Source organism: Aptenodytes forsteri, unplaced genomic scaffold (assembly GCF_000699145.1).
Source record: "Aptenodytes forsteri isolate BGI_AS27 unplaced genomic scaffold, ASM69914v1 Scaffold291, whole genome shotgun sequence".
NCBI classification, from domain to species: domain Eukaryota; kingdom Metazoa; phylum Chordata; class Aves; order Sphenisciformes; family Spheniscidae; genus Aptenodytes; species Aptenodytes forsteri.
Window position 1 is genome coordinate 425,266 of NW_008795401.1, and position 12,093 is coordinate 437,358.

A 12,093-nucleotide genomic window follows, 5' to 3' on the forward strand; every position below is an offset into this window, starting at 1 on the left:
AAAATATATTGTCATTTGTGAAAAGAACCTAAGACACTTCAGAAGCAGTTATGTAGCTGCCAAATAAAGGGAAAAGAGGAGCAGATTCTGTGACATGCTATAACCACAGCACTTACTTTATGTAGCTCTCAATGCTTGGTGCCTTTTAATGCTCCAGAAAACAAAATCCAAGGCTTGTAAACTAATTACAGTTCTTTCCATACAAAAATATATCACTTATGTGATTTTCAAAAGGCTGATTAACTGCTAACTAGAAAGAGAACATTTTCATATTCAGCTATATCCTAGATGACATCTGGATCAACTTCTTTCTTTGAAGAACCATCTTTGGTAGTCCGAGTTGGTACACGGTCGTAATAACGGTGCTGGGTTACCATTGTAAGCATTTGACTTAGCTTGTACGCACTTCTGGGTGTGTAGATGAAACAAAGTACCGTCCTACAGAAGACAGAAATAATTTTTGCTTTTCAGGTCTTAAAAGTTACTTTTAAAACACAGTGATATGCCTGTAACAGAAGACATTTGTAACAAATATCACACGCATCCTTCTCATGGGGCCATGCAGTGAAGCCAAAATGCCTAACTTGACGATCTCTGAAACTTTATCAAAAGACCCTGCTTTTAAACTTACATTAACATTGCTTTAGAGTGATTCGTGTCTGTAAAGGATGTGCTAACTTAATTCACTTTCATTGCCTTTTGTAACTGCATCAGAATACGGGCAGAGAAAACCAAAGCCAAGTACAGGCATTACCCAAATTCACCAACTTACTGCACATCTTGCAAGTAAAATGTAAATGTTGTTAGTTAAGTGTAGATGTTGGATATATTTTTAGCAAAACATTTTCCCCTTTCTTCACAGGGTATATTTTCAGTGGAAAAGGCAAAATAATCTAAGCATGCCCCTTGCCTGCACATGTGTGAAGCTAGTTTGCTTTGCTGGAGGGCAGCACAGCTGCCTCAGAGGTGTAAGGTCTGACAGGCCTCCACAATCAGATTCCCCAGAGAACATATTTTGAGGCCTCAGGCCCTCCTATTACGGGAGTCTCCAGGAACATTTTGTCTCCAGTTCACATCACTCGCTCCAATCCGGGAGCGCTGTCAACTAGGATAGCGAGCTGCAAAAAATCAGCGTGTCCAACTGTGGAGAAGTGCCCTGCTCCAAGACCCTTCCTTCCCAGGTGACACTCCCACACGTAACCATTTCCAAAGCCTCTGACGGCCTCAAAAGAAAAACGCCAACACCTTGTTTCTGAGTGTAAGCCTGACTCCTCTGAAAGTCTGCTCTTCCGTCGTCAGGAATGTCGCACTAATTGCGCCTTGAGCCACAGCCCCTGATGCCCAGCGGTGTGCACTTGCTCACAGGCTTGCTGACAGACTTAGCTGCTGAATGATTTTCCTGTTTCCGTCGTGATAACTCAAATTTTTGAGTGGACTAATCAATATTTGCCTCACTCATTTTTGACTCACTGACCGTAAGAACTTAATTCTTGCCAGGCTGCCGAGGAAGATGTTCAAATCTTTGATTATGCTACATCCATAAGGACAGCTTTTCCAGTGTCTAACACTTCTCCACACAAAGCAAGAGAAATGCGGTACTCACACCTCACCCATCACTCGCCTTGAAAGGTGGGGACTGGTGATTTTGATTTAATGCAAAGAAGAAGAGGAATCAGAGCAGAGCAGTACATTCAAATCACACACAGACACAAACTGATCATGAGAAAGAAAGAGGATTTAGCATCTGAAACTTTAGGCGCTATTTTAAAAGTTAATGGTTAGGAATGCAGTAGAAACAGATGTATTCCAAAACTGTGTTCTCTCAATTATTTCCTGAGGTGACTGAGGTTCACATTCAATATATGACATCTTAGGGATTAACGCATATGACCTTGAAAAATTTTGTTAAAAGTCAGCTTTAAAAATGAAACGTCATTTATAAAGTCAGACTTTTAAATATTTTGTTTTACTCAGTAATATCACTGTGAGCTTCCGTCTGGACTAGATTTAGTGAATGGACAGTAGTTTTCATATTTTTCTTTAGAATTTACTTTGCCACCTCTCACTGGTGGTAATATATAGGCATGAAATTTGTCAACCATGGAGCCTGTAGAGTTTAGATGCATTATGCAGACACATTATGTAAATATACGATTTTGATATATTATGTGACCTTTTCCCTTAGCCAAATAATAACACTCCAGAACCCGACCAAGACCATCATTTTTCATTGAATTTATTTTCTCTCAGGCACCCAGGAACTCCTTCAGAGATTAAAAACTACTAAATACAAGGTTTTCTAAGATCACATGTTATGTTTATTAATATACTTCATACTTCTCAGTATTTCTCCCCTCTGGGAGTAGGCATTAAGCTTGAAGAAGAGAGGTACAGATTTGCTGCGTCCCCACAGCCAGTAAGATGTGTCCTGTGGAGGGGTAGGAGTAGGGCAGAAGGTATTTTTTGATCATAGAATCATTTAGGTTGGAAAAGACTCTTAAGATCATAAAGTCCAACCATTAACCTAGCACTGCCAAGTTCAGCACTAAACCATGTCCCTAAGCACCACGTCCGGCTTTTAAATACTTCCAGGGATGGTGACTCAACCACTTCCCTGGGCAGGCAGTTCCAATGCTTGACAACCCTTTCAGTAAAGACATTTTTCCTACTATCAAATCTAAACCTCCCCTGGTGCAACTTGAGGCCGTTTCCTCTTGTCCTATCACTAGTTACTTGGGACTTCCCTACTCCTGCTGGCCACACTATTTCTGATACAGGCCAGGATGCTGTTGGCCTTCTTGGCCACCTGGGCATACTGCTGGCTCATATTCAGCCGGCTGTCGACCAACACCCCCAGGTCCTTTTCCGCCAGGCAGCTGATGATGGTGCATCAAATTACACAACTGCACATTACATTGCAGAAAAGCTCAGGGAGCACTTCTGGTGCTCATGGGGAAGGTCAAGAGAGATGGCTTGCAGAGAAGCAGCAGCTGCTTGAAAGCACAGAAGAGTGTAAAGCAATGGTGGTATGTGAAGTATCAGGGATACATGGTGGTATAAATACCAGGAAATAAAAGAAGTCGATGAAAGGAGAGCAAAAGTAGGCCAGCCACGAGACTGGCTGGGGAAGGGGTATGGAGGCACCTTAGTTCTCAGGAGAAGACAGTAGGGGTGGGATGTGAGAGAGAACTGAGCAGCACACAGAAAGCTCTTGACGTGGACAGGGTGAAGAGAGAGCTCTGCCAACCTTCCCAACTCCCTTTGACATTAAGAAGGGCGCTTTCCTTCCTCTCATCTTCCTATTCTTTATGGCTGGCATACTCTTTACCTGTGTGCTGCTGCTACCCTGTTCCACGTTCAGATATTAAAAGCCAAGATAGCGTATTTCTCCCAGAGATTTACCCTGATGTTGTGGCCTGCATGATGTGTGGGCAGAAAGATACAAAGAAAAAAAGCCAACAACTCTCCTCCCACCCACTCTCTCTCCCAAAAAACCCAACAATTCTCCTCCAACTCCCAAAAAACCAAACCCCAAACCAAGCAGGCACACTTACCTCTCTGAAAACAAACTTCTGGTTTTCAGGAATACTGTGGACATTTTCTTGACACAGGTACATTGTCAAGTAGTCAGTCCCTGAATCAACTGCTGCACAGACTTCTGGCTGTCGGGTGTTGTAACGTATTTCATTACGGGATGTGTACTCGAAAAACTACAAACCCCAGAGAAGAAACAAAGGACAATATCCATTTCATATGTACACAAGAAAGTATTTATACAGAAGATACACTAAGATACTATAATTAAGTTCACATATTAAAGCTGCTATTGTGGAGAGAAATTCTGCCAAAAATATTCAAGGAGCCTTAACTGCTGCCGTTTGCTTACTATTTTACAGAAAATCAATCTCACCACAGCACTGCTTTACTCTGGTAGCACTTAAAATGTATGAAATGCTGAATAAATGCCCTGGAAACAGACGTTCCAGCATTAAAGAACTTACAAAATTTGACTGTAATATTCTACTTTCACATTCTAGATTACCCTTAAAAATAGGATGGAAACTAGTTTATAGCCTGACATTATGCCTTCTTAATTCGGTTGTCACAAAACAATGTTACTTTTAATTAGGGAGTTGCTCACTGCATAGTTCAAATGCAGTTTGGTCAAGGTTCATTTCCAGTTACAAAGTACTCAGGATGCATGGTGATGAGCATTTTATTACATAACATTTTAAGATATTACTTGAAGCAAATCAGCTACAGGTGCTTTTAAACATGAACAGAACTTTATTGAAGACAATTTATTGGCTTTGCTTGTTGTACAATATTCTACAGAGGTGATGTGAACATGCTCTAAAACATCTTGGCTTTTGTAGCAATTATGGTTGAAGACTTCCTCAAAATTTTTATATTTATCATGGACAGTTGCCAAATTTTTTACTTCATTAAAGAGTGGCAGAATTTGAGAGTTGTTTGTATTTAGCATGCTTGTAAATAATTTAGATGACTATAGTGCACGGATGTGTGTTTAGATCTGATTTAGATTATACTCAGTAGGGTAGAGGAGAGTTTTATACACATCAGAAAATTGCTTGTTACCAACAGTATAGCTGCATTAGCGGAAAGCAATAAAAGGATGAGGGAGAGAAGGCATCCTCCTTTGTCTTGTTTCACCCCTGGAGAAAAAGACTGTAAGGCTTTGTGAAGGGGGCTGTACCAATTCAGAAATGTTGCATATACTTGAACTTACCACAAAACCATCCTTAGCAACCACTAAGGCTAATTAACCTTGAAAGAAAAACTGGAAATGGCGTTTTAATGGAATCAGGACCATGTGATTATAAAGTCTGCAGTCATCCATTTCCAGGTGTAAGCTCTGATCTAGACTATGCTGATGGTAGTTGTTTCATGAAATCTCCTCTGCCCCTCCTTTTATCACAATCAGGAATTTCTCTGCCAAGGCGGCTGTCGCAGCCGTACACAGACCAACATTGTCAGCTTGTGGAGCTCCATGGCTTTTCTTTGGGCAGTGATGCAAGTGACACCACCACCACCCTCCCCCAGAACTAACCCGTTCAGCATCATCCATTTGTGATAAGCTGCAAAGGGAAGTGAGTGTTTTGAGAAAGCAATTTCAAGTTTGAAGTCTACCTGCTGACATAACACCCAGGAGACTCAGATTTCCCCTTGAAACCTATTGCTAGGAACTGTTTCTATGATGTAAGCTGCGCTGCCTTTACGACATTTGCTTTATGCCAGAAACGTCTCATCATCAACAAAAGTCAAATGTGATCATACAGGCCGATTTTTTTTTTATTATTATTACTATTTTTTACCCCAATAGGCAGGGGCTATTCCCTGGCCTTCAGGCTTTAGTTCCCAGGTTCAGTATCTGACTGGCCCATGGAAAGCCTGCTACTTTGGGCACCACAGTGAGCTGGAAGGGCGCTCATTTTAAGCCTATGACTCGTGAATAAAGAAAAAGCTTCACTCCTGCTCATTTGTGTCTAGATGGACACTTTTTTACAGCTGCCACTTTTACAAGGCCACATTTAGAGCCTTGCTCATTAGTGGATTTATAAGATATAACTCTTTTTAGCAATTTGTATTCAATATCAGTGAAAGCCTGCAAGCTGCTGATTGTACCAGGTGCATCAAGAGTAGATATAGCAGCTACTAGGTCAGAGCGCTCCTTACTACCGACATCTTTCCTGAACAGCCTCTCAAGGACTTGCATCAGATTTTGGAGGAGAAAAGCAAGTAAAATGGTTAATTCCCGGATAACATTAAGGATTGGGGTTATAGTATTATCAACCAAACACTCCTGCCTCCTTGCCCAATGAACATTATACAGTTCTTTACCCTATACTGTTTCAAATGGAATACATACTTCAAGCTTTGGGCTTTTTCAAGCTCCAGTAATACATGAGGTAAATCTCTTCCTCCTCAAACGGTGAAGTGTTTTTTAGTGCTCTTTCCTTGCCCAGTGGGTTCTGTGGGCAGAAAGGAAGCATTTTCAAACTGATCCATGGCCCAGTAACTAGTAGCCTTACTGCATTTCTTTCCTTCAGAGAACAAGTAGATTCCCTTAAGTGCTACTGGGAAACTTGATGAGGCCTTTTACCCAGTGCCTACTGCTTCTGGGCGATCTAGGGAATATGCCCCAGCTGCATCAGTGCTTTGTGGTACAAGGGATGGAGGCAGATTTTGGCTACTTCACCAGACCCTGAAACACACTCTCATCCTTCTCTGTGCCTGGGTACCACTATTCTGCACACAGGAAGAAGTTTGCACTGGACAGGTACTTTCTGGGTGGGAGAACCAGCAGTGAGGTTATCAGGTCTGATACCCCTTTCACAGAAAACCTGAGGGCTTTGCTAAGCTCTCTGTTTGCCTCAAACCTATCAGCTGCAAATGGGAATACTGGGGGGGGGGTACTGTCAGACAAATCGGGCTGCTCAGTGGTTTCCCATCCTCTTACCATGTCAGGTCGGCTTCCTGCCATCACACGTTGGTCCCCTCTGTACTGCTTCCCAGCCATACCAAGAAGGGCAATGGGCTTTATTGGTATTGAATTTCAAAGCCTTTCATTCTTGTCTACTGCAGACACTTCCACAAAACAGCAGCAGCCTGAGGTGCAAGCACCGAGTAGCCAGTGTTTTGCGTATTTTCTGCCTCCCTTCCATACACATTCAGCTCCTATCACCGTAGTTGTATCCTTACCTTCCTGCTATAATGAACACGCTAATTTTAAACAACCCACAGTTACCTTTCTTACTGCTTACACAACAGCAATCCAAAAGGACTAAAGGGAACCCTCTCACTTATGCCATGAATTCAAGGAAAAATAGAAACAAATTACCAGGGACCTCAGTTTTCTGAGAGTGGTTTTACTTACTAAGACATAAAATGGGAGCAGGTGCTGGACTTTATAAATAATCAAGAGCACAGAGCTCTCTCCTCCCAGCACAGTGCACACAGATATTCAGAGGTCACGTTAAGTGGAGAATTGCTTCCAGTGAAAAGAGCTTTTGCAGTCGTCCCCTACATAAACAGCCACCTGCCACTAGCATATCATGCCAGAGGGTGGGTGTGCTGGAATGTAAGACACATACTGCTGACCAAGATAATCTGCATTAATGTTAAATCCTATCAAGATGTTTTTGGAGAATAACTTACTGAGCTGTACTCTGGAGAATAAACTTCACTCCTTTATACCATGAGGCAGTATGAATGTGCAGCAGGGAGTACTATTTGAGGAAGAAAGCGATGAATGGTGGAACAACCTCAGCAACTGGAGGAAGGGATGAGAAGGAGAAGACTAGAGGATTAAAAATGGGAGCTAGCCAGGAAAGAAGAAAGGCATGTGAAAAGGAGCAAAATGTGACCTAGTGTGGGTAGTAACTGGTGGGAGGAGTAAGTGAGGGGAGAGACAGAGCAAGGGCGTTAGAGAAAGACTGGGAGCCAGCCAGCATGGAAAAGAAAGTGTTAAATAGCATGTAGTGGAGAAAAGGGAGCTGTCTGTGACATGTGGTGCAAGACAGGGTACTGGAGCAAAGCTCTGTAATGAGGGTTTGCTGCTAAAGCTATATCTAGGTAATGAGTGGCGTGATGAGAACAGACCGGAGGAGAGCAGGCAGAAGAGCTTGGGATTAGGATGGCAGATTCCCTTCCAAGGACAAAACAGAAGTTAAGGGCTGCCTGTTGTCAGCAAACGTCTGTGAAACCCTGGTGAAGTGCCTTGCTCTCCTTAGCGTTGATACAACTAGAGGATGACCAACCTTGTCACCATCAGTTCCATCAGCTGACAGCAGTGGATGTGCACGTGGGAGATTTGACTGTTTTGGTCCTGCCACCGTCACCTGCCAACTGAGCTAAGGAATTCACACCACCAGGAGCAGCCTGTTACCTTTTAAGAATGACTGTCGAAAGGGCAGGGGGACAGGAAGGAAATGGAGAGAAATGTCCTGCTGGTAGGTTTCACGGCTATTTGTGAGCCAGAAAAAGGAGGTGCAAGTTCAGCAATCCTGACTTGCATTTCCCATCTCACTTGTGCTTCTACATCTTGTCTTATTTTAGCCTCCCTCTGTTCCCCCACCCACAGCTCTTCCTGCTGTCCACTTCTCTTGCAACTACTACCTGTCACCCCTACTCACACCTCCATTTGCCAACTGGGATCTCTGCTCCCACATTCAGTTCCCCTGCCCCTTTCCACTAAAGGGGTCTCCAGTGATTCTGCTTGTTTCACGCTCCCTCCCTGTAGCTCCTAAGTACTCCTTCCTCTGTCGCACATGCCCTGCTCCTCGCCCGTTGCCCTACCTCTGTCCCAAACTTTTTCTGCCCTCTGTCACCTTGGCCCCCCTTCCCTGGCTCCTGTCAGCCCTCCCATGCCTTTTGCCCATTTCACTAATACTGTTTCACCCATTTCCTGTGCTTAGCCTTCCCTCCTCAGGCTCTGCAATTCTCTTGTGTCATCTCATATTTTCTTTTATCGGTTTATATTGCAGTCAGGTAGTTTCTCCATTTCTCCTTCCTCCTGCTCCCTGGATGCCAGCAGAGGGAGCACTAATTGCACAGCTCTGAGAGCATCGCTGCTGTCAGTCTGGTGCCTGCTATTGCAGGTACGCGGATGCAGGGATGCATCGCACGTCGGCAGAGACGTAAGAGCATTATTATCCAGTGATGCGATATCTTTACAGTAAATTCAGTTAATCTTTTAGTGCTAGCTAAACAATGGGTAACTTTAAAAATGTAATCTCCTAAGAACTATTTTCCTATAAATTATACTTTTCTTTTGCTTTCACCTTCTACCCTATGTCTGACCGCAAGAGACATCAAAATTGAAAGCATCCAGTGTGAGAATCAAAATTAGACATAAGATCACCTCACTGTGGCAACATATCCTCTAAGACCTACTGCAATGCTTTTTACCATACTTTTTACATTACAACCACAGCATTAGTCAAAATGAAAATAAAACATGAATCTTACCTGATTTTGTCCCATGCCATGACATGGGTACAGTATGATCCTTTGTCCAGTTACTTGATGTTCATTTGTAGGGTTATAATCAAAACAGAAGTTTGCCATTCCTCTATTCTTCAGCTAATCAAAACAAAAGAATATTTTAAAGTATTAATCTAAAGTAAGAAAGATATGCTGCAGTCACTTTACACCCATCCTGCTGGGCTGTGAGGTTTATATCCCAGAGCTGGTTCAAACTAATTGGAATAGATCAAATGGATCCAATGGCAACATCTCTCTCAGACTAATGTGAAATAAAACTGTTGGGACCGTCTTGACTTTGGGCATTGAAGCAGCCAGACACGATGGCTTCCTCTAGGAATAACACCGTGTTCCAGTGTATTTGTGCAAATGAAAGGTAGGAACTATGAAAAGCTGTATTGAAACCCAATAAGCCAGCAACTCATGCAGAACAAAAGAGCCTGCCATGTCTTTAACTTTCCCCCCCCAGGATCCACTTGTTCATTTTTTTATGAAAAGAAGACTACATACTTTTCTCAGTTTGTCAAATGGGAGATGTCAGAAGGATTTGTTCTTGAAAGGACTCCAGACCCTCTTGAGGTTGAACAAGCAGTCAGATTTTAAGACCAGAAATAAAGAAACTGGGTAGGATTTATCTTTGGAAAGAAACACTAGATATGCTTTTACAAATTCTTTACTAGTGTTGCTGATCTCTGACACAATAGTTGCATAACTTTTAGATTAAATTTTAAAATATTAAATTACATGGTTTCAAAAAAATCAGGCTAATTAAAAAGGATTTGCATTTAAGTATTCAGGAGGCAAAAGTAACTGAAAATAAGTTACACAATGCTGTAACAGTTACTGACTCCTACTATTAGCCACTTAACCAAATTTAAAATTACACAGAGCAAAACAGGTTCTGTAAACATAGGTTCAAGCTGAATGCCCCCATTATTGAGTATAATTACATCGCAGACAAAAAGAATAAGCAGAGTAAATCTCAGAAGAGTTACTTCAGCAAGGTGTAATTTCAATACTCTTCCCTAGTCGTGATAATTGTATCCTCAGTTCTTAATGTGGAGAATGAACGGACACAAAGGGATTGCAGAAGGCTAAAACCAAACAAACAAGACAAACCCTGCAGGACCCAAACCCACAACACAGCAAACCACACAAGTTGGAAAATTAAATACTTGTGTTCTACATATATTTTGCTTTCCCAACTTCTACTTTTATTGCCACCTGACGTCTTCTTTCCACTGCTTTGTGCCCATTCCTGCTGAAAGACAGCCAAGCTCTCGGCGCTCTGCATGCCTGGGCTGCTGGCCCAAGACAACAGCAATACACTGAGGGGCTGGGGAGGACTACCGAGCCGCCACAGCTTGGGGCCCCTTGCAGGACTGCTGGGGTGTGAGGCTCTCTTGTCGGAGCCAAATGTATAAATGTAGGACTGAAGCCCCACCCTTACAGGCTTTGCCTCTTAATTCCTCTCTGAACATGTTTCCACTATGCATTTGCTGTAATTTTTCAGTAAAAGATAAAGTAACATCCGAATTTGGTGCATGATAAAATTCATCCTTAGTTTTAGTGTCCAAGTTTACCAGAAGCAAAAGAAATCCCCTGGGCACCCTTTCTACAGAAAACGTTGCTTGGTTTGATGGGAACACGCTAGACCACTGCACCCCTCCCCGAGCTGTCAAAAGAAGACATTTTGTTTACCTTCATAACACTAGGCAAGAATTATACTTACAAAAACAGGAAAGAAAAGTATCTTCTACAGATTATTTTTAACACTACCATGGAACTACATAAACCAAACAATAAGCTTCTCATGTTTCTACATTCTACATCAAGAAATGTCAACTTAAGTCACAACCACTCAAAAATGGTAACTGTATCTCTAAAACCATAAATCAGTTTGGGTTGTTGTGAGCAGCCCTCCTCAGGGTCAGAGGGTCTCTCATTAGTATGTTTAACAACATATGACTTCGGCTGACTGTCTACTGGCTCCAAGGGAAGATGAAACATAGCAAAGCACTTTTCTGTGGTGCCCTTCCAGACAACCCAACGCCTTCGCTACCGCCCTGAGCGTGCGCTCTTCTCTGTCAGCCCCTGGCATGTGCTCAAGCACATGCTCCCTTTTGTGGCCTGGAATTTTAAATAACCTATTTTACAACGCCATGCACTACCAGAACTACTGTAACTCTCCTACGCACATTACACAATGCCCAAATACAGACAACAAACCAAAAGCTGTGTAAAAGATTACTAACTTAAGCTTCATTTCAGATGGTTTAAAACTGAGCCTGTACTCCCAGGATGCTACCACGTATGTTCTCTCATTTTTCTCTTTCATGCATAAATGCTTGTGATACGTGCAGGCATATTCCTAAACATACATGGTCCATATTTCAACCTGGTTCTTTAGTTTGTTTTATCAGACATCGGTAGATGTTTTTTACACCCATGCTTCATCAGGAAGCCTAATAGATATTCAAGACCTAATTTGTGGGAATAGTGCATACTAAGCTGTTAAATGACCTGATCTGAAATGACAAAGATTTAAAAATAATCAAATTTGAAAATCTGATCACAGCACCATTTATGCAAAAAAAAAAAAAAAAATTGCCCTCCACTCCAAGGCAGAAAAAAGTATGAGAGAATTTGTGAAAGTAGTATTTTTCTCTTGTCAAATGAGAATACACAGTTTAAGTTCCTTTTACGTACAACAGCTCTATGAAAACACTAATCATCCATTCATTTCTGAAGCTACCTTTGTTCCCATATCCACCAATAACAAGTCATGCAATAAGAACAAAATTTTCTCCGTGACTTACCTTAATTCTTTTGCAGAATGCTGCATTAAAGAAACAGAAGCAAGAAAAACGTTGATCACCTTGCCATTAAAACACATTATTCAGTTCTAAAAAGTTCTGCCCATGCAGGATTACTGGCTGTGTCTTTCTACAACTTTTGCCTCCTATTGAAATGTTGCAGGTGTATTCTACTGTGCCATTTAGAATCATAGAATCATTAAGGTTGGAAAAGACCTCTAAGATCATCGAGTCCAACCGTCAACCCAACACCACCATGCCCACTAAACCA

The 12,093-nt window shown here is 42.0% G+C and overlaps 1 protein-coding gene across 1 annotated transcript in view; it reads right to left on the bottom strand.

Moving 5' to 3' along the window:
- Positions 1-300: 300 nt before the first annotated feature.
- The window catches only part of GALNT12 (polypeptide N-acetylgalactosaminyltransferase 12), a 35,517-nt gene continuing 23,724 nt past the window's right edge, over positions 301-12,093 (bottom strand). The window contains exons 8-10 of the mRNA XM_009280674.1: positions 8,992-9,105; positions 3,555-3,710; positions 301-438 (exon numbers count right to left, since the gene is read on the bottom strand). Coding sequence (XP_009278949.1) covers positions 301-438; positions 3,555-3,710; positions 8,992-9,105 — 408 coding nt within the window. The remainder of the gene's footprint in view (positions 439-3,554; positions 3,711-8,991; positions 9,106-12,093) is intronic.